Source organism: Diorhabda sublineata, chromosome X (genome assembly GCF_026230105.1).
Source record: "Diorhabda sublineata isolate icDioSubl1.1 chromosome X, icDioSubl1.1, whole genome shotgun sequence".
Lineage (NCBI taxonomy): Eukaryota > Metazoa > Arthropoda > Insecta > Coleoptera > Chrysomelidae > Diorhabda > Diorhabda sublineata.
The window spans coordinates 12,728,389-12,756,075 of record NC_079485.1 but is presented as its reverse complement, the minus strand read 5'-3'; the positions used below and the strand labels follow the sequence as shown (position 1 = coordinate 12,756,075).

The 27,687-nt window shown below is 30.5% G+C and overlaps 1 protein-coding gene across 1 annotated transcript in view; it reads right to left on the bottom strand.

Annotated features, from left to right (window-relative positions):
- Window positions 1–27,687, bottom strand: part of LOC130451133 (small conductance calcium-activated potassium channel protein) — a 110,853-nt gene that overhangs the window by 41,523 nt on the left and 41,643 nt on the right. Inside the window, exon 4 of the mRNA XM_056789951.1 lies at window positions 16,247–16,471. Coding sequence (XP_056645929.1) covers window positions 16,247–16,471 — 225 coding nt within the window. The remainder of the gene's footprint in view (window positions 1–16,246; window positions 16,472–27,687) is intronic.

Genomic DNA, 27,687 nt, shown 5'->3' with positions numbered 1-27,687 from the left:
AAACATGAGATACCATTTTTTTGATGTTACTAGCAGAAAGCTTGATTGTATCAATAATATAAAAAATTACTAGTGATTCCATTTTTAACAAATTACTACATATTATTACATATTTCCCACATACATTTCCATTTCCATTTTTTGATATCAAATATATACTGTTCGGATCTAAACATTTAGTTTTGTGGTATTTCAGTATGGTACTGTTCGGAATTATGATGATTAACGTTTCCACGGCAGAATCATGGATCAAAGATTGACTTGAAGAAAATACGAAGTATTCTATATTATACATATATTCTTTAATCAATGTGCCTTTCTATTATTTTTTGTTGAGAACCAGCCTAGAAATCTTTCTCTAACTGCTGCAACTTTTAAGTAATAATTATGTTGGGAATTCCAACATTATTCACTCGAAATCTAGTATCATTTATCACAGATCTTCTTGCTACACGAAATTTCAAGTAATAGGTAAAACTAGTATTTTTAGCGGATAATTCATTGATACAATAATGTGTTGATAAGAAACGAAATTTCTCGTAACATCATAAAACAGTAAATCTAGCAGTACGGCAAATATCAAATTCTGTGTTAACAATTAGAAGGCTTAACCCTTTTTTTATTCCAGATTAGACTTTTGATTCTGACCATGGCTCATCTACATGATACAATTATCTTGAATTTTTAATATTTTAAATTGCATATATGTTTGAGCAGTAATTTTAGTCACATTGAAATTTAAAGAGACAAGTATTGAATATATGTTGTGGTATATAGTATGGTAGCAAAATAGATAGACGTTAATGAAAGAATTCTAGCTTTGACAGAAAGCCTAGAGCAAAATTACAGTCGTGCCACTTAATAAGCATAGTCAGAAGCTGCCAAGGCTGGAGAAAAGAGAGAAATAAAACAAAAACATCAAAATAATTTTGCTCTTGATTATTACTATTGAAGTAATAATGCCGAAATTTAGTAGGTTTTCTGTCAAAGCGACAGCAAATCCACTAGTTTTTTTATTACATACCTATCGAAAATATACAGATTTTTACGGATGGACGGTCATATAGAAGATTGATTTTTAAAATTTCAAATTTTCATTCATTAAATTTGGTAGTACAAATTTTAAAAAAAATTGTTGCGGCTCAGAAAATTTTTATATTCCAAATACTTTGTTTTAATTCTCAAATCAAATGTATCATAAAACTGACTACATGCTTCACAGTTATTTTGAGGTTATAAACCTGATGATTGTAGTTCGGACTTTTGTTGTTTTATGCCAAAAATTAATAACATTTGAGTAATTTTTAATGTGTAAGTCGACCAGAATTCTACGAAATTAATGTTTTTTCGTGATGAAATGACATTATCGCAATTTTTCATTAAGCTTGTCTATCAGAATTGTTCTGACATGAAGATATACGATTATAACCAAGTGCCAAAAGAACCAAGTCATGGAAGCATTAATGTCATTCATTCTTGTGCAACAATAAAAATGATAATTTCCCAATACGCCTACGAGAATAAAGTGAAACTGCATGGAAATTATAACTTGGGATCCAATTTTTCGATTCTCGTCTAGTTGTGGAGCTGCCACTGATTGAGGACGTTGTGTCACGGTACTTCTCTGAAGTAACAAAAACATCAAGGCTGTTGAAATATAGGAAACTCACAAGGGATGAGGTAAAATGCAGCCTTTAAAAAACCATGAAAATACACGATGTCCTTCAGCTGCTACGTTTTCCACAATTTTGAACTCTTGGAAGAATGTAATTAATAGAAATTGAGATGATGTTTCAATATCGTTAGCTGGTTCTGCCTTAATTTGTTCCTTATAAAATACACAATTATAATCACTATTTTGTTCTGTTTTCAGTATTTTGCAAATAAAGGAAGGTATTTTTTGAATTATTTTTGTTCCAAATAGAAACTTAGTGTTGGTCAGCAGTTTATATATCTGGAACCGCTTGAGTAGCGTTGGTTAATCAATACACATAGCCGTATGTATTTTCAGCGTAATAAATAATCTCCCATGTTATCTAATGTAATTAGTTTTAATATGCTGTGTATAATACCTAAATTATTGAAACTATGAAACTATACCATACCAACATATAAGTAATTTTCATGTTTGTTTTCGATTTAATAACTTCTATTGTATAGTATAACCAGTTCAATTCATAATTTGAAAATCCAACGTTCTTGACTTAATCAAATCATTCATTTTCGTCAGGGCCCCCGCTCTTACCATATAATAATCAGAAAAATGAATTTTCAACAGCACTATCGAAAATCCGTAATAACATGGTCAGTGATCAGAAATGTTACACCCAAAAAGAATATTGTAATGAGCTAATTTTTCTTTTACTGTCGTATAACAAGAAATTTTATTAACATGCATTCTAAAAAAACCTAATAATGTATTTGACGTTATAATTTTTATCTTCATGGATCAACTACATCAGAGTCTGTGGAGGATGCTGCAGCTTGCTCAATAAGAAATTGTGGATGCTCATTTAGATTAGGCTGTGAAATGGTCTCACTCTGCTATGGTTGTTTTGCGCAATAAACAGTTCAAATAAGCTCTAATTGGGACGGCGTGAAAAGAGACCAAAGGCTTGAATGTGGCGTTATAGTGTACCCATAGTACAAAATCTGTCCTCCTTCCCAAACTATCGATAAATCACTGTTCTGTACATATAACGTTTTCTTATAGTCTATTCTAAGTATATTCATGATTGCTAACAAATAAAGGTCATTCTATCACACAAATATAAATAAAATGTTTCTTAGGTACGTGTAAAGTTATGTTGAAGTGACTCCTTTTAATTGATTTGCATTATTCCACGTATAAAGTGAGTAGTTAGCTAGCTAAGCGTATGAAAATGATTTTTTGTAGTAAGAAGTAGGGTATATAAACTTTTTCCTCTTCACGTACTAGTATTTTTTACTTTCTACATATTACGTGTTATGTGAAATATGGTGCTTTCAAATTCTTCATATACTTAGGCTTTCGAGTTGGATAGAATTTGAATATATGCCATCCATATACATGCCAGAGTTTTTATTTTGGTTAGCATATATTTTTCTCAATCAAAATATTTTATAGCACATAATATATACTAATGCGATTTGATACATTTTAATTCATTTTTCATTTAATTCAAATAATACTCAAGTCGCATAACATACTTCTCACATTCTAATGACTTCTTCGTAGATATACGATTTCTAAACATCCTATCTCAAAATCTCTTGACGTAATTCTCGAAATGGAAAAATAAAAAGTGATTTCAACACTCAAAAAACCAAAGTCATCGTTTTAAGCAGTATCAAATCCTTGAGTGTAAGACTTCTGTGACGGCATTTTCGCTCAATGCTTTTGGGATAATTTCTTGAGATCCATATAGGAGATGATTATTTAGGAGTGAAATTAACTCACAGTCTCAATTGGACTGCCGATCTGAGCGATATTTTGGGTGCTTTTGCTCAAATACCCTCCTCATCTCTTTAGTTATTACTAAACGGCTCTTTTCCTCAAAACTCAAGAAGAAACGAAGAACTCCAAGAAAATTTTCTAGCCTTTAGTTCCAACAATTCCTCTGTAGTTATTAGGTGAATCCAATTCACGTATCCCACCATGCCACTAGTCGGTGTGACAGTTTTTTGGGGTTGTCTCTAGCTTTGTTCATCAGACAAATAGCCAATGATTTTAGAAATAATATAGCCGTAGCTGTACCCTCCCTTACGACAATATCCCAAAAGCTGTTTAATTTCATTCATTTTGTTTTGTTGTAATTTCAAACCTAATTTCACGCCCGGTAGATAGCAGACGTATGCATTGAGCGGGCGTACCACTTGAATGAGTAAACTAAAATTACGGAAGTGTTCTAGTTGTTTACAGTTTTAGTGTGATTAAAAATGTGAACGTTTCGTGATTAATTTGGATTGTTGGGAAGACTACATTCATTCTTTTGAACTATTTTAATAACTTCTGCTGTTACATCGTCTACCTAGCTAGTTTATAGTGTTTGTGAGATTTTTGTATCTATTTTTTGTAAAATTATAGTAATAAAAAAATCAGAAAATGTGACGAACTGTGCGCGATATATCGACGATTCCTATTTTGGAGTAGATTATTTTCTACAATATAAATTTATAAATTTTAATCTTAAGATAAAATGAGCTGAGAGCCTAAAAATAACGTTTTATATAATGAAACACTTTTACCGAGGAAAAAAAAGTTATTTGAGAGAAAAATTTCTACAATGAATTGTTATTCGTTTCTGTAATTTCAAATTAGAAAACTACAGTACAATGCAGCCTCGTTGTAGTATAAAATATACTCAACTGTAGACAACTGGGGAAGATTTGCTAGTGGCGTGCGATAGAAATAACAAATAACATCAAAACCACTGTCAAAAACTTCTTTCAATATTGATTTAGAGCTTACTGATATTTTGCAAGTGAGAATGGGACCTTGTTATATACGCTGAGATCGCAGTGTAACGTTACAATATACAAATCTAAGTGAATACTCGTTGACTGAATGTGAAATCGAGGTTTTTAAATTATCTGTACTCAAAGATGGTGAGGGCGATAGAGATATCCATATTCAAACGTAGGTACTATAATTTTTAAAATTATTCCATGCTCATACTCACATGTATGTGAAGCTTTGAATGTTGTTGTGGTAATGATATTCATCTGTTTCCATTGTTAAATCGGATGAGAGTTTTGATTCACAATGAGGTACTACCAATACCGGCTTGCTTATATAATTAATTTGAATAATAGTATCAGTAGTATTGAATATCTATTGTTAGGAAATTCAAATAGACTGCAGCTATTATAAAATTTGTATCTATAGATTCTTCGGAGAATATTCATTACTGTATGAACGTCCGATTAGGGTGTAGCTATTTAGAAATTAGCTAAACCTCTAAATTAATGCTCCTATATTTTCAAATGAAATTCTATGTATTGATTAAACTTTTTTCATTTACTGATTTTTAACTAGTAGCACAGCACTGGATCACCGATACACATACAGTGGATAGGCATTGACTAATTATTTTATCGTTATAAAACAATAAAACACGTATTTATTGACGCACTTAGACAAAGTAAATTTTCCATAATTTAGTCAAGCCAACCAAATTAATTCTTTGGAGTTATACAGCTTGATAGATAAAAACGATTAAAATCTTAGTCTTAGAATTATCCGTACACATTTCTCATCTGGACAGAAAAGAGTGCCTGGAGAGAAAAACAACTTGACTATCAAAAACCTAGTGGATATGGCATTGAACACCTGTATCCAACTTTACAGACCAATCATTCTCATTAATTGGTGTCAAAACTGGACTGTATACATATCATAAAACATACAAAAAAACCGAAAGTATACTCCTATATTATTCTTGATAGTCAAAAATATCTCTGGCGAAACACCTATTTCACATTGTGATAACTGTAAACAGCAATTATTAATCGTTTCTTCAAAAATGGTTTAGATCAAAATTATCGAACGTATCTAAAAAATGCCGGGCATAGTGTATTGATGATCTTCAAAAAATTTAGGTACCTTTATCAAATAATATCTAGTATATATTTGAAAAAGAATTTGTTTCTAATATTGTTAGGAATTTGAAATGAGACAAAGCCTAATTTTCTTGCGTATGTTTAGATGTATATATTTGAAGGGCCGGAGGGAAAAAGGTGCAATGTCCATTTTTTTTTAGTAATTGAGTTATTGATGGATTGTTGTAGCTCTTGACGAGTACTTTCACATGATATAATGATTTGTGGGAAAAACGGGTCAAGTCTCCTTAAAATAATGGGCCCAAAGGGAAGAAGAGGTTAAGTCCAGAGCGTAGTGGAAAGAAGGGGTCAAGTGCACAACTAAACGCCGTTGTATTCAGCAATTTACCTATGAAGATCTTAATTAATCGTGATTTTTATTATTGTTATATGATAATTCAGTTTATTATATACGTATTTACATCTTAGAAGCATTATTTTAAATACAAATAAGATATTTGCTACTTAACCAGTTGCTGATTTGAATCACAGATGATTGTGAAGGCAGTGTTTGTTTTGTTGTTCTCTGTCAATGGTGCAACAGGTTGAGGTTAGTGTGTTCTTGCTATCTATAAATAATATTTGTCTATATTGGTACAAAATGAGTGATAGTGACATAAGTGATGATGGTGTTGTGGAGAAGACTACTGAAAAAAGAAAAGGATTTGGTAGATTGCGAGAAGTTTCAAAGAAGATGAGGGTGCAGAGTCATGAGCTGGGGGCAGACTGTAAGTGTAGAATGAAATGCTTTGAAAAAATAGCTTTACAGGTTAGAGATAGCATTATTTCTAAATTTAATCTGATGCACAATACAAATGAACAAAACTCATATTTGTGTGGCTTGATGGCTGTTGTGCCTGTTGAGCGTCGTAGGCCTAGGGTAAATACAGCTGACGCGAAATTTAGAGATGTTACATGCAAATATAAAGTTAGGGATATGGTCGATGGGGTAGTTAATGAGTACGATGTTTGTCGGAAAGCGTTTTCTGCCATACATGGCATATCAAAAAAGAAGGTAGAGTATTTAATTAACTCATTGAAATTGTCAGGATATTCACCAAAGGACTAAAGAGGAAAACATTTAAATAGAAAACATGATATCCCTGAGGAAACAAAACAACTGATTAAGGATCATATAAATTCATTCAAACGTCGAGGGGCGCACTATTGTATAAAGGACTCCAAAAAAAAATATTTGCCAGAGGACCTGAATATATCAAAAATGAATAAACTTTTTCAAGAGCTACATGCAAATACGCAAGTCTCATATGACTCTTTCAGATCTGGTTTTAACACAGCCTTTAACATAGCCTTTGGCTACTCAAGAACAGATACGTGTAGTTTTTGTGGTGAAATGCATATCAAACTAGCGAATCACTGAGAAATGATTTGAAAAGAAGAGCCCAAAAGGCTGCATCGAAAACAAAAACCTATAATGCCATATGCATTGATTATGGAAAAAAAGTGTGTGTGCCTAATGTTACCACAAACGATGTATTTTACAGAAGACAACTTTCTGTTTTTTGTTTTATTATTCAAATTCTCAGTAATAACACTTCTTACTTTTTTATCTATCCAGAGTCAGAAGGTAAAAAGGGAAGTGACAATGTTTGTCAAATGCTCTTTAAATTTTTAAACAACCACCTCGACAAAAATGTTGAAAATCTCCAAATATATGCAGACTCTTGCGGAGGTCAGAACAAAAACATTACGATGATACGATTCCTCCATTATATAATACATATACAAAACAGGTTTCCTATATTAAGAAATGTCAGGGATCCTTAAGTTTTATGAAACCGAAAAGTTTTTACTTTATGATAACATTATGTGCGTACTTTGAAATGCGCAGGCCTACGAAAATTTTGCTTATGTTTTTAGGACTAGTGCCAATATCAGATGAAAAATACGAGGATTTGGTACATCTTTCTAGATTCTGCAGTGAAATGCAAGCAAAGGATTACTATATATACCTGCCACACAACGACGAAGCAAGACAAAAAAGGGAAAAAAGAGGGACAAGAAGAAAAATGCAGCCAATATAGAATGAGTCTTTCATTTTTAAGTGAAGCAAAACTGTTTTTTACCCATTCAATAAATAATGTTCTTGATTTTAATGGATTTTTCATAATTTTACCTATAATACCATCCTATGACACATTAAAAGTTAACTTGAAGGAGGAAAAAGGGGACAAGTCCTGCACATTGCCCCTTTTTCCCTCTTCCAGATTGTTACCATTTTTCAATTACGTAATCTGTCATGCAAAGGAGTGAATACAATTAATATAAATAATATATTAAGATTCTAAAATTATTAAGGTAGCTTATTCAATAAACACAATTTATAATTTCATGTTTTATTAATAAGTATATCCTAAAATTAACCTTAAATTGTCTCTCTTGACAAATTTGATCAATGTGACTTTTCCCCTTCTTCCCTCCGACCCTTCATTTGTTACAATCACGCCATGTGCCCTCGCACAAATACTTGATACAAGTACACGTTTCTCCGAACACATACCTTATTAAAACAACAATCCTTCCTCCCCTGTCTGACCGATACCTGACCCAGGAAATTTCAAGTTACTTTCTTTTGAGGAATTCCTAGTCTAATTTCTTTTATAACCTTATATACCTGGTACACGTTTTATGAAAAACTAACACAATAACACGGACCCAGGCGAGACGTTTTGAAACGGGACATCGCAGCGAGCAGTTCACGAACTCCCTTGATCTCTGCTGAGTCTCACAGCTCCTAGAAGTTCGGCACGCGCGACTTAGTTTAGTTTTACGTTTTGTATTTATTTTTTTGTATATTGATTTGCTGATGTATATATAGTAAGTTTAAGTAGTTATCAAATTTTGTTTATTGTGTTACATCTTCACCATCCTCGACCCTAAAACTAGCACCCATACATTCATAAATTGGTTTTCAAATATATAATGTAGTTGAGAAGATCTAACCATAATTCATGTACCTCACTGAACCGAAAGATTTACGTATAAAATGCTGCTTAATAATCAAATTACATTTTTACAAAAAAATCATTGAGACCTTTAAGGATTTCTCAATGCTAACTCAATTTAATATGAATGTTTCGAGGTTATTCAGATGTGACATTGGTACAAAAGGTTATATTGAATAGCCTCCCTTTCCACCCGATTTGAATTCTAAATCATTTTATATGAGAAACTTAAAGACTTCGCTGGGGCGCTGAACAACGGTTTAACGATGAATCTCTATCATAGATTCATGAAAAGTGATGGAATTTCTTAACAACATATTTGGAATGTTTCTATTATATATTTCTATATAAATTTTTCCCCAGTTTTGAATAGCTGATATAATCCATTTTTTTCATACTTATGCATGGCTGAACTTCTATTCTAGTCCGTATAGAATAGTTTCAATCTACCATGCTACTGCGACTGAATTTATAAGAATTACACGAACGGAATTAATTGCAAAAATAATCAGTGCAAAGATTTGATCATAGTGACAGAATCTGAAATAAAAATCAAACGAAAAAAGGAAAAATTCTTTAATATATCAGTTAAATTCATGGACTGCGCGATAAAAGTAATAACGCTTCTTGTTTATGTCTGCTTTGTTCATGATAGTAACGTTTTATACATATTTCAGGTAAACTCACAAAAGAAACATAAAAATTTACTGTTTTATACTGATCATCTCATAATAGGCAGTAACGTAAAATTCAACCATCAAACGAATAATAACTAGAACTTCATCGTGATCCATAAAAATGTACCATATATTTTCGACAGGGATCATGTTTTGTATATAGGAACACTTAGTCGTTAAATATTGTTCAAATTTCAGTCAATACTATAAATTTGTTCAAGTATGACCTGAAATTCAACAGAAAACATATAGAATGTTACGTAAGAACCTTCATTTAGATATTTTACAAATATAAAATAATTCTATTATTATATATTTCGATGAAAATTATCCTGTATAATAAAAATTAATGAATAAAATGAAATTTTAGTAAGTTTTGTAAGGTTAGGTGAGGTTTTTTGATAGCATACTTTTTTGACAGAAACTCTTCTGCACATGTGTCAATCATAATAACTTTTCACATACAGATAGATCTTGATGATATCTATCGAACAAATTTATCCATGGCTCGATATCTGTTAGCCTTCCTGAGATAAGGGCCACTTTCGCTATCTCCGGAAGTAAATGTTTCCGCATAGATATGATGAATCGATTTCTCGTATCATCCATAGTCTATGTATAGAGTTTCATGATGATCGTCGTGGGGTGGCTTATCATACTCTTATCTAAAATAATATTCATATTCCCACGAAAACCTTACAAGTAAGATTAAACATCGAATATGTACTACAAATCTTACAGGAAAAAAGCAAATATACTCGTAAACTTCAGAGCCTTCATTTTCGTTTTAGTTTAGAGTCCTCCTAAATGTATGCAATCTCAACGATAAAACTTCGCGATATAGATATCCCTCTCCAAATATAGTTACCCCTTTAAATAAAATAGAACAATACCAATTCTATCCAAATTGGATTTGGTCTTTGGATTTCATCAAATTCAGATGGCCCAAAATAATTTAGAAATCTTACCAAACATAAATACAATACATTAAGAAAGATGAATTAATATTCTGAAGACATTAAGACAAACAGCAGGTGTGCTATCCGAAGTCTCATGAATTTGAAAAATTCCAACAATCATTTTTCAAAGAAATATCATCTAAATTTAGTTTATTGAAACAGTAATATTCACAAACCAATTGACAACTTAAATAATGAGAAGGCTGTGAAGATTTTTCAAAACAGGACTGCCCCTTTTAATCTGTGTAGAGTAGAGAGGTAAAAATATTATCATAGAACGTCTCCCCTCAAAATCAAGGTCGACCTATTCCATTATTTTTTTTAGTTAGATATAACTTCTGCAGCTCATTAGCGTGGATTCTTTTAGTTGGACACCGTATATGAATAAACAATCACGAAAGCTTGAATTATAACGCGATAGGATCCATTTAATTGTATTCCTAAATATTTTTGTGGCTTTGAAAAACAAAGAAGTTTCAAATAAATATCAGGTGTGTCTGGGATTGATAAAATTTACGTGACCATATGAATTTCAGAAAAATACCGATGCCGTTTCGTAACTATCAAACCAACCGCACGGTTGAAACTAAAATATTATTACCACGTGATTTTATTTTTTAAATTTACTTTATATTATACGATGGCTCGACCCTATTTTTTATAAACGAGATCAATATTCAACGCATTTGGTGGTTGTTGGGTTCGTTTTCACATTCCAATTAGATTGTATCTAAAGTTCGTTCCAAAATATTTCGTCTAGGCTCACTACTGGCAAACTAATAATAAACTCGGAAAGCTGTACATTGCGAATAAGGGTCATACCTAATACATAAATTTATTTAGTCTTTCTATAGTATCCATAATAAAATGAGTATATCACATGAAAAATTAAATATTCTAGTTAATTATTGTGTAATGAATTGGATGAGAATTTAAATATAGAATTGTCAAATTGAAAAATTGATGTGAACAATTGCATAGTGGGTTCCTATTTATAAAAATATTGGTAAATATTTCGGTTTCATTGCCATCCACTTTTAGGTTGAATACCATTTAATTACATATTTAAATGATTGTTTTCCAGTTTAATAAGTTGAAATATTAACTAATGTTTCTTTTTTGATATAAGTGAAATATTTTAATATCTTACTCTAGATTATATACTGTAATGATATAATAAAAAATTTTAATAACAACTCGAATTATCGTTTTGAATTAATAATGTATGCGTATGTAAAGATTATATAATTACTTAAATGTACTATTTTTTGAGATTGTCAACTACCATTGGTGTTTATTTCAAATAAATACCTCGAAATTTATTTGAGCCAAGACAAAATGTGTTAGAATGAACTACAAACAAGACTTAAAGTGTATTTGTAAGTAAATCATATTTTTGTCTTAGAGTTAGGTGGAAAACAAGTTTAGCTGACCGCACCGTATAAATTCCACATATATACAGAGAGTTTCTCATAAGTAATGTCAATTTTCATGTGTGAAAATTCCTACGTGTCAACTTAAACATGTCGCAAGTTGTTAAGACTAGTGTATAATTCTATGAAGAGTACCATTGTTTGACTTCCTTATAGTAATTCTCTCTTTGTTTATTGACGACACAGTACGTTCTTATAAAAAATAGTATGAAGTGCTATAAATGTGAAATTGTTTAGCTATTATTGGAAGCAAAAGTTCAGAGCAGTCGTGGCAGAAAGAAAAATATGTGAAATCAAGGGGAAACAGTTAATGAGCGAACGGCACAGTGTTGGTCAATCATTTTAATAGTGGGATTGACGCTTAAGATGGTTCGCGCTCAGGTCGTCCACCTGGGATAATGATGTTACAAGGGAATCAGAAGAAAACCAAATTTCCAGCATTTGCTGATTATTGGATTTCCTTGTACTTTCCAAAGATACCATACATCGCCATTTAAAATTATTAGGTAAAATTTTTAAAAGTTGTTACTTGGGATGAAAAATGGATAACGTATTTATCGAAACAATCTGAACATGGAAAATCTCTGGTTATACAAAAGACAATCACCAGAACCCGTCGCACAGAGAGGTCAATTTAAAAGGAAAGTATTGTTGTGTGTCTGGTGGAATTATGAAGATTTACATCAAATTTGTTCAGCTTCAAGAAGGAAAATTGCTAATAAACTTTGCTGCCCTTGAAAAGGTGAGAATAATAATAAATGTTTCAACTAAAGAGTGCATAGGGAAAAACAGAGTTTTTGTTGCAAAAGTAGCATTATTTTTTGAGTTATTGACTGAATAATGTGTGTACTTTGTGTGCCAGCTGTCCTAGTATATGCTAATTATTCAGCGCCCCTGGTACCATAATACAGCCAAATTACGTCGTAGGTACCTGTCTTGTGAAATCAAGAAAACTTGTAGAGAACCAAACGTAGTGAACAACTCTTGAACGTGAACAGTGTAACAGAAATAAAAAATACCGTTTATACATTATACTGCATAATTTAAGTAAATAAATATAAAGTTAATATAATTCGTACTCAGCAACACTTAATCATATCTATCACTTACAATCATACTCCAGATTATTGAATATGAACATTGAAGAGGAGGACATTGTATTAAGAGCTTCCTAAACTGTTTTTGTGAAATAGAATTAATTGTTCGAAACTGCACAATTGAAAGAGTTGGTCGAATAATTTCAAGTTATTTATAGCGGGATGAACTTCCGCTAATTTATGAATATCTTTCTAAAAGTATTTTCTCAATTTTAATATTTTACCAATTTCAATACATATAGAAATAATGACGTATTTAAACTTTTGCCTATATAAATAAAATCAATATTAAAATACTGAATGTGAGAAAAGCCATGACCAAATTGCATATTCGAATTATCATATTATTTGTGTAAAATATCTAAGTGAAGGACTAGAATTTTCTGTATAAATATGCTAATTACTGTTTTTGTTGAGAGTTGTCATGTTTCCATGGGATCTGCTCTTCAATTACCGGTATCCCAAAAGGACATTTACCTAACTGGATAGACATTACAATTCAGAATTTTTGCTTTATTGTTTTTTGCTCCCATCTTTACTATAATAGAGTAATAACACTGGTTTTTTATAAATAATAATTAAGCATTCTGTTTGGCATTAGACAACTGCGTTCAGAAATGGAAGTTACTCTTGTTGTTTCAATGCAATAGTAGCATTTTACTTTTTGCCCCCTTTTTCAGGTGACAGAAAATAATTGATACTTTTGACACTCTTACAAAACCTATATATCTACTTTATCACGAGACTAAAATGAAATTATTATCTATGGTAGTCAGTTCCGTAAGCTGTGAATGAAATAAATGTTTTGAATATAATCAATAAATCTGAATATCATAATTTGAAGGTAGTTTGTAGTTTCTGTTTTGGCTTATTTTATGCAAACAATGTGCAGAATTTTCATTCTAATATTCAATCTAAAAAATTAACAATAAAAAATGAATAGAAAATCAAGTCTTATTAAGTAACCTTACGGATTTTTGTCGAATGATTAATTTATTGCTCAGCTGGTTTTATAAATGAACTATAGTTAACTAATATTAGAATATGTTCGATTGTGAATTGAGGTTTCAAAAACAGCTAATAACAAAACGTACCATGACTATAAATCAACAACAAATTGTGTGGAACCCTTACGTGGCATACAAAGTTTTTTTATATCAATGAATCATAATAAAATAATAAACATGAATTCATAACGTCTTCTTGGAAAGAGGAGAAAGCTAGGCTAAAGCATCCGAAGACATCTATATTTTGACTTTTACCTGTTTACAGATAACTAAAATGTCTTTAATGAAAAAAAGTTTGCCTGCAACTGAGTCCTATTATGATATCATTAACTGAAATCAAATTTGAAAAGTACAGGTATGTTTCTTTGTATACTATTTCATAAATAGAAGCAAGCTATCATATTCTTCAGCATGCAGGGGCCTAGTATCCAAATAAATACCGAGAAGAGTTCATGGTAAGGATATACACGTATTTTGTATTTCAATTTAAAATTTATGTTGATCTAAAATTAAATTATTCTCAGAATAATTTCTGTCAAGATAGCATTAATATTAAAAAGTATAAGGTCGATATTCTTACAGAACACTTGATAGTAGTTAACAGAAAGGGGATCAATGTAAAAAATTTCTCGATGCGTCAAATACTCTTAATAATTTATAGAAATATATACACATCAAATGAAATGTGCCAATGTATTTGTATTTCAATTTGGAATTTACTATTTAACACTCACATTTAATACATGAACAAATCTGTAAACATTCCTCATTCAACAATTTTTTTTAATTGCTGGTCTTTCTGGATAGGTTTAGCTATTAAAAAAACATTTCCCACAAAATCAAGATCAATGATAGTAACGGGCATTATTTAGTTATATTATATATTTTATTTATTTTACAAATTTCTTTATGCTAAGACTTACTTCGGAAATTTGCTGAAAATATTATTTCAATTTGAAGAAACGAATAGTATTGCTTAGAACGTGTTGGAGAAGTTTTATTAAACATTTCATAGATACGAGTCAGGCTGCTAAAATGTGAAAATATACAGGGTGCTTGATTTGAAATATATAGAATATATAGACTATTATAGACCTGCGTATATCTGTACATCTGAATGAAAATAGTAAGATTTCAAATTTAAAAGTTTCAACGTTTTATTATAATTTACCAAAACAAAGACAGAAAAAAATTATTGCATAAATGGTTTTCTTACTATATCAAAGTATTTACAGGCTTAAACGCAGAGGTAATCTACTAGACGGTTTCTATAGCAATTATTAATTTAGCTTGACTTTTTTAAGGGTTTCATTAGCACGTTGAAGCTGTTTATGATTTATGATTTTATAGAAAATAGGTTGTCACATATCCTTTATTATGTGATGATCGCCAAAACTTTTGCGTATTGGAGTTTATAACATTTTGGGTATTCATTTGGTCAAATCCTTATTCCAGAATAACTACACAAAATTTAGTATGAGCCATTTGATTCTAATACAAATCGGAAGACGTGTTGATAAATCAACTACGTCAATTACGAAAATGTCTTCTAGGTATCATTCATTGTATACAGTATTTTTTCAAAGTAATCTATTGTAGTCTTCTTTCAATTGTTCTTATGTTCATACGATCAATGAGGTACAAAGTTCTTGTGGTTCCTAATAATTTGATACTTATAGTAAGTTTACGATAAATATAAACAAAAAATAATATAATTTGTAGCAAATTTCAAAATATCCACCTCCAACTGAATTTAAAAAATCTGCTCGAAGGTTCCTAGGCTGCTGAGTACGTTGTAAAAAACATTTAATATTTAATTTAAAAAAAATATTCTCACGCACAAGTTGCCTATAAACGAAGATGTCGTTTAGTAAACGTTTCATAACTTGGAAGATGTAATGTAGAAATTATCAGTAGCCTTTGAGTGACTGGTTCATCATTTAGTTTAGAGTTTAGAGTATAAAGACGTTAATTTGCTCCAGATCTATAATGGAGAAAGACATTTCGACAATTTATCTGATTTCTCAGCTGGGCTAATGTATTCTATAACGGCTATATTTGTTATTTTGGCAAATATTAAATGATATATATATATATATATATATATATATATATATATATATATATATATATATATATATATAACCAATATAATCATTAGTATTGTAATAATTTTTAAAATGTTTTCCATTTAAGATAGAATAATATTCAAATAATATATATGATTGTGGATTAAGTGTGCATTAAGATTTTCAGTAGAATATTTTTCTAATTATATATTCTTATCTGTTGTTCTGTTCTATTTTTACACTATATCAAAATATGATGGATATCATCCAGTAATAAAAATAAAAATCCATTCTAAAAATCCCTAATTGATGTATCCAAACATTCAAGGACTAATTTCTGAATTATAATTGAATATCCAGTTAGTTTTACGGCGGGCCACAAGATGGCCCAATTTTTATATGTGAGATCCCTATATAACAATTTTATTATCGGTGTGACTTTATCCATCGTCTCATACCTGGCGGAAATTCCGCATAGCACCATTGATTCTTAGGGAATCAGCTGCAATGCCAGCGATACCGTCACTGTGGTCCCTTAGTTGTCTCAAAGATGTCGATGCTGATGTACCGTGTACGCAATTTGAGCTACAGCACGGACCAGATGCCTCAGGCTGTGAACTTTGCCGAATTATTCTTGTAGTAACTACAGATGGCGTTGTTACTGGACAGGAACTGCATGATACCTGGAAATACAATCAACCAAGTGCAGTGAAACCAGTTATATGGCTAATTTTTTACACCAAATTCGTTGCTTGGAATTGGTAAAGTGTGAGTAAAGATAGAAAGATAGTGCAGAAGTAGTTAAAGTGAAGAAAGAAGATAGATAACGTTAGTTCAAGCAGTACACTTACAATTATTTTGCCATTGTGTATTTTTCTAATAGGTGAATTCCAGACATATATACCACCTACTAATCTCTAACTTGTGATCTACTATTACTTGATGACTAAAAATTACTATACAATTTTATTACAAATTATTGATACATTAGGATGGAACGCTAAAGTAATGTTTAAAACTTGAAAGAACAATAAGGTTTATATAAATAATTAGAAAACAATATTTCGTTGAATACTGGGGAATAACTAGAGGAAATCCAAATTTAACATAGTACATATTCTGTTGTTTGATGTAGATTTTTGCATCGTTGAAATTTCCTACATTGTTACTATAGAATTCTCCTTTACAATAATATATCTTAATTAGGAACTTTGTTCAAAACTCTTAGTTAAAAACCAAAAACCAACAATAAAATTAAGTTCCAACAACTTGTTGATCCTCGCATTCTGATTCTATTTAACAGTTTTTCAAAAAAATGTAGGTAATTTTGAGGTTTTACTTGATAAGATTGGAAAATAAATGAGTTTTGCTCAGTACGTCACATCATTCAATTTGGTTGAGCTATAGTGGGTATGAGAAAATTGGAGACCCCAAATTGCAGAATTAATCCTTAATTAATTTTTCACTATGAGAATACAAGGGCTACTACTTAAGTTTTGAGATATGGTAACAATGAAGTAAATGTGTATGTAAATCGCGAACATTTTCATGTGATCATTCTCTATGCCTCGACGTGGATTAAACCAACAGCAATGTGCTGATCAACTCACTTCGTCTTTTGGTAATGAAGCACCATCTCGAGCTACCGTGTTTCGCTGGTATTCCGAATGCAATCGTGGTCGTACTTTGCTAGAGGATGAATTTCGCGAAGGTCATCAAAAATCGGCTGTTGTGCCAGACAATTGAAAAGATTCAATCGCGGCGCTTCAAAAATTAAGATCTTGACAGGCGAAGAATCATGGAATATGAACGTGAAATAAAAACCAATCGCCTTTATGGATCTTTCAAGACGAGCCAAATCCAACAGGTTATTCGCGCACGAAGCGCTTCGAAGAAGATGGTTGCCTATTTTTTGAACAACTGTCGCTACTATTCCAGTAGAGCAGTGCTCAATTTTGAATGGTACTCCAGCATTTGTTTGTCAGAAGTGTTCGCAAAAATCAGGGAAACCAATTACAGAATCATTTTCCTCCACGACAATGCGAGCTTTCACATATCAGCACAAACAAAAATATTATAATATTCAATATAAAATAACTACTTCTGGATTGTTCTCTCATGAATAAATGACGTTAGTTTCAGGTCTCATTTAATTAATTTTTATAGAAAATGTTTTTAACGTTTCGTTTTTTATCAAAATATAATTTGACATTAACAAATCTCATATCATTTCGAACTGTAGATGACCTAGGATATGAATAACAATTTTTATAATTGAATATATACTGTAATGATTACATTAATGTAAATTAGTATTCAATTATCGAAAATTGAAAATCCTCTATGACTAGAAGCTGCATAGAATTATGAATAATTTGGGGGAGGCCAAACTCATTATTAAATATAGTAATAAGGAATAATGTGTTTTCAAGAATGAGCAAGTAGGGGAGAATACTGAAGGGACGAGCTCTATATCACACAAAAGAATAAAATTAATAAAGTGATGGCTCTAGGTGATATTTATTTTCCTCAAAGAATATCGTAATGGATAGAAAAATTAATTTTATACCTTATCAATAAATATTATTGATTGTAATTTTCTGGGCTATGGAAGTAAAAATCATTCTTTTTTGGAAGTAGTATTTTTTCTTTCACTTGCCTCAATTTTTATGTTTTAAAATAGTGCAAACATTCAGAGTTTTGTTGAGCTGTTCTCAAGAATTACTTGGAGTTACGATGAAAGTATCGAAATTTGGGTTTGAGACTGTTTTTTTGAATAGTTTTTGTATTTTTACAACAATCTATAATTCACGGAGATAGAAACTCGTTTAAATTTTTATCTACAACCTTTTCTTTGGTGGTATGATGGACTTTCTACAATGACCTAAGAACAATTATATCTAATTTTCTGGATCGATTTTCATGAATATAAGTTCAATTCAAAAAGCCATGAGTGTTGTGAATTATCTACCTCTAGTTATGATTTCAAATATAATTCTAATCACTTACAAGTTTTAAGTGATTATTCCAAATGTAGTGAAGGGGCTTCAATTAGTTAATCAAATGCATAGTCAGAAATATTGCTATTCTGCTTTTCTTTATTTCATAGCTTCTGCCATCAATATACAAGCCCTGATTAAGACAGTGAATTATTTTACTAATAAGAAAGTGCAGAGGTAACAAAAAGTTTGAATAAGTCTAGTTCAAAGTGCTGCGCTTGGCTAACTATCTATTTATCCCATAAACATATAACAGGTTTCCTTCGGAATAGCTTTCATCCACTCTGTCGTGAACCTGCAATGTCGTGAAGGCATACAATTTTGAAAAGGAGTGTAATTATATGTTGTCACTTTTTTCGTTTATTAATCAGCAAACCGCGACAAACTATGTAACCAAAAAATGTTGACTTAAAAATTTTGTCTGCCCTTGGTGCCAATACAAATAAATTCCCTCACTTAGTAAATTGAAAAAATGTGGTTATGTGCTAATGCCACAATGTTCTCTCAAATAGCTGGGAACAATTTAAACAATAACTTGTATAAAATCGTTTTCCAAAAAATAATATACCAATTCATAAGAAAAAATTGATTATACTAAAATAAAATATATGAGTTTTGTATCTACTGAAATCAAGAAAAAACCAAATAGTATCATTCTATTTGCATATTTGACTTCTCTTTAAACAGTTGAGACTTTCAGAAATTTTGAAATTAACCGTTTATTGTAATAAGGCTGTTGTAACAGTAGTAAATTATTTTCCGATCCTTGAATTAAACTATATTATTTATAGATTTTTATTTTTTATTTGGTTGTATGCATTGCAACATTTTCTTGAAACTGACAGAATGAAACAATATTTTCCTTCCACCTAGTAATTGGTGATTTAGAAAAATGGTTTCAACAATAAGAACAGAAAAACCACGATCATATGATATTAACTCAAATTACCTCATCTAACAAAAAATTGCGATGTTTTTTTGTAAGTATATGCTAAAAATTTTCGAAACGTAGGCGGCTGCAGTCCTTGAATAATCAACCTATTAATAAATTTCCGTGAATACTGATTAACATTTCAAGAACTTCTCGGTATCCAAAATGTACTCGTAGATAGTTTATTCAGTAGTATGCACAAAAAGCTTCTCAATTATTTATAACCAGTAAAAAACAAATAGTGGGGCTACCCTACTACATGTACCGGCAAATAAAAAATTCAACTGAATTCTTGCGGAAATGTTCGCTTGATAACTTGAACAAAATACAATCTTCCTGTATGCAATTTGATTAAAGTTTTTAATTTATTTTCCCTATTACGTTTGCCATTAATCTCGTTATGAAGTTTTTTTTCTAATGAAAAAAATATCAGAAGTATAGAATTATGGATATATCACTTCTACTGATTCACCTTGTAATATCAAATAACACAGTGGCTAATTTCTTCGCACTTCTGTTTTAGTATTCGAAACTGAACATGTTACACAATACTCGTAATATTTTCATTACCATGTACTGTTCCTAACCTCTCTAGTTCTCCAAAAAATGCCCAATGGGTGTGCTGGGGCTATGAAATATTAATATTGTGACTAACCCTCAACACATAAGTCAGCTCAATTTGTGCAGCCTGCTTGTTCGAAACTATTTATTTCACATTACTATTAGGAGAGAGATTACTATTCACGCTTACAACTATTTCACCTATTTTCTTTAGTAATCTAATCTACATTTTAGAAAGACGACAGAAACTTCTTTCAAAAACTTATCAATTTCTAATACCATAAAATACTTTAAATTCGGGATGTGTATTTAAATTACAGCATATATCATTCCTACACTTATAATCGCCCATAATAAAATTGCAATATTCTGTTTAAATATTTTCATAATTATGAAAGTTTAATGAAAACCATTTAGTTTACCAGAGTAGGGAAATACTGAATAATATATTTTCACGAATAGTATACTCGTATGTGGGAATTTTTCTTCAGATTATGTGTAATAATAATGAATAGGGATGGTATCAACTACAATAAATAAAGGAAGAATATTTCGATTGTAGATTAGATTTGGAAATGTGAATTTCCATAATTCAGATTCAAAATTAAGGTAAATACAAAAGTGATGCGTGGAAACCATAGTAAAAAATCGATATTTGATCTGTTATAGTGAAGATGTTTTTCATTGAAAGAAGTTTCTCAAGAGTACATACAAAGAGATACTAAGTACTATGAATCCTTCAGATATGTACAAAATACACTGTTTACACTACTACTACACCCAGACCCACAATGACACTGACTGACACGCGTTTCGATGACCAAGTTATCGTTTTAAGAGACTGAAGGTAAACTGTCTTCAATCTCTGAAAACGATAACTTGGTTATCGAAACGCACCTTGACAGTGTAATTGTGAGTATTGGTGTGGTGGTCCTTAGACAGTATGTGCAGTAAGAATATCACCAGCGATTTCAAAAATTCCAATTGACCTCCGAATATGGTTTCAACAATACTGAGGTTAGAGCTCAATTTTTCAGAAAGATCTACTACTGAAATACCTACTCGTTCACCTAAATTTAACTTTTAGTTTATGCCCAGTAAGTATACGAGTTGTGCTTATTTAACTTAACCACTAGGCTGGCAGACTGAGAAAACGAGTGAATTAAAGAAGTAATTCTACCATAACTTTATATATATAGCTTTATAGCTCAATTGTGTTTAATTCAGGATATTACGTAACTTAAATTTTATCGAGATTTGTTCACATTCCGAATACACAATAGTTTTTTTTAAAACTTATTTCATATTAATAAACTGATATTTCTGTAAAATTAGAAACAAAATTGATAATAGTTTCTCGAAGTACTACTTTTGTGAATCATTGAGTTTTACTTCTACTCTAAATCTTACTTTCTAAAATATATACATGGCTATTAAGTAACGATACTAGCACTAACCCTAACCTAACCAAAGGTTAGGCGTTAAGCCTGAAACCCCTACTTGTTTAAATGATGTCTACCGTGTCTATAAACAAACCAGTGTAGCCTTTGTTTGTAAAGAAACTTTTTAGTTTTGCCGTAAAAATGAGAGACGGGTTGTTGTGAAATTTCACATGAAACTTAAAAAACTGAAACTTATAATTTATTGAAAAAAGTGTGGCAATGAATGATTGTGGCGTTTACGTGTTTTTGAGTGGTTTAAGCGTTTTAAAAATGTCCGAGATGTTAAGCATGATTCACGATGAAGTGTGGATGTGTGATGTCTTCCTGCACAGTTTCGAACTGTTCCGCTTGGAGCGATGTAGGGATAGAGCAGGGGTACATATTGAAGGTGATAATAAATAAATATATATAATATAACAAATATTTTAAATCACTAGTTTCGTTATTGAATAGCCATACCTCGTACATTATAAATTCATCAACGTTGCAACTAGAATTTCATGATTTTTTCTCATACGATTGATAATAATTATTTCATTATGAGACCTATTTAAGAAGAATGTGGGCTTGAGTACGTTAACTTAATTTTTTTTAAATGCGATAAATTGATGTGTTCGCGATACGACAAGAAGAAATTTCCAAAATATTTAAATTAAAAATATGAAAACCAGATGTTAACGTGAGTTCACATCACTCCATTCAATCAATGATAATCGGGCTGATTACAGAATTGTGGAGCAATAAACCTTTTTTTAAGAAATTTTTTCACATTCTTGATAAACTTTTTGAATTTTCAACACAACCTGAAAGAACAATTTGAACAGTATGTGTGTGGTGTTCATAATACTGAAATTTTGAATTACGTCAAATTTGGATTGGGTATTGATATTTTCAACGTACAATAACACTAAATAAAGTTGCATTTTCTGAAAATTAGACTCACTTTCACATTGTTTAAAAAAACTTGCAACTATCAAGAGGGCATGAACGCATATCGCTTCCAATTATTGTTTGAAAACGTCCTGAAACGTGACAAAAATCAGTTTATTATTATAATTGATAACGTCTGACCACACACATTGCCACTTCAACAGTCGACAAGATGAAATAGAAATGGCTACGTGGAAAAGGTGTTGAATATTATGATAGTGCAATTAAAGCAGAGTTAGTGGAGCTCTCGAACTAAATCGAGTCAATTACATTCTATACGTTGTGGATGAAAAAGCTCGTAAACCCGGTATTACAGTTTTATGAGTTCTATCATATCATTGCGAGCTTAACGCAATAGAACTTATTTGGATACAAACAAAAGAGTGTAATCATCCTCTATTTATAAATTTGTACTATAAAAAGAACGTTCTGTTGAGATTTAGTCTTTACACACATAATTCATTTATTTACAAGCTTCCAATGAAACACTTCGGATTGAAATTAGAGAAATCAGTCTGTAATGATGTATCTTTAAAAACAATGTAATAAATGAAGTTGATGCTGAAATATCCATTACTTCTTGAAAAACTTTGTTTATAAAAATAGGTAAAATAGGTAAAAATAGAGAGATATAACTTTTAATCTTTTAAATATGTTCAACCATTCACGGCGATTTGAATATAGTGAAATATGTTTGTGAGCCAATAAGAGAGTAGAGGGTTATAAAATACCCCATATTTTTGCTTTAATTGCAGTAGCCACGGAAAGTATTCTGAACGTGAAAACTTTGTAAAGAACCTTCTTGTTCGTTCTGAAAATCTATAAATATTTGGGATTATGTACCAATTTATAAGGCTCTCACTTCCTCAACAGGACCAATGTTTCTGATACTTATGGGATAAATTGAGGAATTTATTCGATTCGAAAGAAGTATCATAAGAAGATTAAGAAAATATCTTAATTTACGAACAAATGTTTTATTTTTTGTATCTATTGCTGAAAATTGTATTTTAGAGGAAATATAGAAACGTTCAATTTTACATTGAAAAAGTAAATTAACATTAATAGTAACAGACTATCGCAGATTCAGTTTAATATGAATGAGGTGAATCCTCCGGATGAACCTCCCTAAATTTGATTAATGGAATAATTTTATGACACTCTTAAATAATACTAAAAATGAAAATATAGAAACCAAGTCACTTATTGTTGAATCTGAAGAATTAAATGACGAAATTGATGATGATGATAATACTATTCATATCAATATAGAAAATTCTATTACAGGAATACCAAATTCGTAATCTGCAGTAAATATAGGAAAAATGAAATTATAATCTCTGAAGTTAATTTTGAACCAGCTACACCTACCATTACTAAATTATATGAAACTGATCCAAGAATTGTAGTACAATTTTCTGAACATAATTTCGAACAAGGTTTGAAAAATTTTGTAAAAGAATATGTTTTATAGTACCAGCAGTTAAATATTATATCTGTTTTAAAGATCTCTTATATGAAAAATTCAGCTCCGTTATACAAACATATTTCAAAAACCCACAAATTTCATATAGTGTAATAGAAAATTGATTGAAACCCTCTAAATGAAATCGGAGAAGTTATAAAAACAATATCACGAAAAAATCATGAAGGACTAGATGAAACAGAAAATAATATAAAATCTCGATATTATTATCTGAGTCCAAAATGTGAATGTGAAATATGGCAAATAACAAAATATGATAGGAAACTAGTGGAACTACTTTTCAATATCAATCTAACTATTATACAACCGTTTCAAATAATACATTTAGACACTTTTAAACCTGAAAAAACTCAAGTGCAACTACAAGTAAATAAAATTCAACTTCCAGGGGATCCCTCGATCTTATGAGGAAGGTGATATATAATTTAAATACCTTGATATACAGTATACTACTGAATCATTATATTTTGTAATCACCAGACATTGTTATTTCAGTTAGAACGAGTTTTAGCTTATATAGTATTTTTAACCTTTTTAGTTGTTTAGTTTTTATTGTTAGTCTAGAATATACTCCGAGTCTGAATACTACTCCTTGGATTTTAGTACCTGTTGGCGGGTTTTGGGGCTTTGGCGCGCGTCATGACCTTTTAGTCTATTTTCTAAATACTGAGATGTTTGCCCTATGTAGACAGCGTCACAATTACTACAAAGCACTTGATATATAATATTACTTCTTTTGTTTTTTGATGTTTTAGATTTCAATGTAGTGAAATATTTGGATAACGTTTTATGTCCTGTATGACTTATACTAATATCATATTTATTAAAATAGTTTGATAGTTACTGGGAAAGTCCTTGTACATATCGTAGGGAAAAATGTTTTGTTTTGATGTTTCGTTTCAGTTCTTTTTTTAATTGATATCCTTTTCCTGAACATGTTGTTTATCATTTTTTCCAGATAATTATTTTCTTTCAATGTAGTTTTTGCTTTTTGAATAGCTAAGAATTTAAAATCAGGATCTGATCTTTGGATAGATCTATCAGCCAAACTTATTATCACTCATCTTTTTTGTGACATAGGATGACAGGAATTGAAGTTTAAATATCTTGATGACCAAGTTGGTTTCGTATAGCATTCTGTTTTTATCTTATTGTTAATTTTACATGACATCAAGAAAATTGATTTTATTATTTTCTTCGATTTCGATTGTAAATTGAAGTTTTTTATGATAAGAATTGAATTTTTTATTTATGTTTTCAATTTGATTCTTTGGTACGGCAGTATTGCAATCAGCTACATATCGGAAACAGAATGGAATACTAATACTAATTGTGGAAATTGAAATGGAAGCTCCCATAGCACAACCATCAATTTGTTTGTATAATTTCATTTTCATATTTAAACTCCGTTGTTGTTAGTGTGAGTTCTATAGCTTTTATAAATTTGTTTCGAGGTATTTCTGTATATTCTTTAATTTTGTCCCATTTTTTTATCAATATACTTTTCATAATGGTGATAGGAATATTTGTATATGAAGAAACCACATCTAACGGAATAAATACATATTCGTTAGGAATTTTTACATTTTTAATTTTCTCTTTGAAATCCCATGTGTTTCCGATATAGTACTTGTTTTGATATAAAATTTTTTTCAAAATATTTTTCAAAGAATTAGATAATGGGGTAAGCGGAATTTGAATACTCGAAACAATCGGTCGAAGGGGAATATCAGGATTGTGCAGCTTTGATAAACCATATATTTCAAGGGGCGAGGCATATCTATAATATCAAAATCAAGAACATGCATTTATGTATCAACCTTTAGTTTATATTTTGGTGCTCCATATCTGTAAATTTCCCATTTTCTCCCCCAGGGTACTAGCAAACTTTATCACCACGAACCACTCCTATTTCAGGAATAAACTGATAAATTTTGTATTCCACTATTGAAATACTTTCTCATTATACGCTTTACCCCGATATTTCTTCAGATTTTTCAAAATTTTGAAATTAAATTTTTCCGAATTTTAATTGATTTAAAGTCTATGATATCAGTCCATATTTATTCTAATAACTGAATTTCTACAATTTAAATTCTAAATTTCATTCCTTTTTTTTGCCTGTTTCTATAACAAAATCTATCAAAATCCTGACTGTACGATAGGACAAGACCAATAAACTCTTTTTATTTTAAGGTTATTATGACAGTTCACTTTCATAATTCTATGATTAGATTAGGTAAATTACTCAATTATAAAACATTGCGTCTCTTTTTTATAAATAAAAACAGGATTGGGATATATGATTTATCCTTCGAAAAAATACCAAAAAAATTCGGAAAGTATATTCTTTTATGCTTTTACCATAATTTAATATTGTGATTTATGTACATGTTACTTGAAATTTTTTTGACCATGAGATTTATGAGAATTATGTGTAGAAATGCTAAACTGATGTATAAAATAATAAGCTACCAATAAGTGCCCGAACTGTGGATCATAATATAGAAGCAGCAGAATTTATCTTTGAAAACAAAAGGTTCGACATTGGGAAGGAATGTTAATCGTGCATCGCATACAGAATACTGAATTGACAGTGTTCGAAAATATCGTAAAAGTTTTAAAAAAAGTCGAATGGCAAAAAGAAAAAAACAACAGAAAAAGAAAAGAAAACAGAAAAAAAAGATTTTACTTTTGAAAATCTATTTTTAAAAACTTTATAGTTACAAAAAACACAGTATTACAATATTCATATTTATACTAATAAAATGCTGACAGTTGTTTACGTAATTTGATCTTTATGCGTTTTACTTTTTAGAATGTTCTGAATTTTTTTTCACATAACTACCAATACCGATAAAAATAAGTTGAAATACGAACATAAGATTAAGCTAATCGTTATACTTCAAAAGTTGTTTGAGAGCGATGATCAAGCAATATTTTCTTATACCACTCTGAATGGAATAAAATGTCAGAACGTCTGGGGTGGACAATTTATCCATATAAGGGTGGTTACAACTCCAATTCTACGTATGTGAATAGTAAAGATATTAGAGTTTTCGTGCAATATACTTTCATCTGTCAACATTTGCAAATAACTTTGTAAATAAAAGGTTCAACATGTGTATTGTGAAAGGTGCAATCCGCCATATTTGCTCCGAATGTAACTGAAGCGCCACAGTGAATATGAACTACGGGAGGCTGTGTGTTTGAAGGAGATGTTATTTTCATCCTTCGATTAAATAAACGCTTGTATCTGAAATTATTATTATTATTATTATTATTATGTTATAAATGTATATATCTAGTTTTATCATATCATTTTTACCTGTTCACGGACGAAGATTCATTTATTTTTGGAGACCTGTATATTGGAGGAAATATTGTTGGAATGTAGCTAGGACTAAACTTCTTATCTGATTGTTTTATCTCCAATAAAATGATCACTACAAATATAATCATATGGCTTGGGAACCCACGGTGATCCATAACGCTAAAAATCATATTTTTTATTAATTTTATCACAGTATTAATTATACTGTTTGCAAAA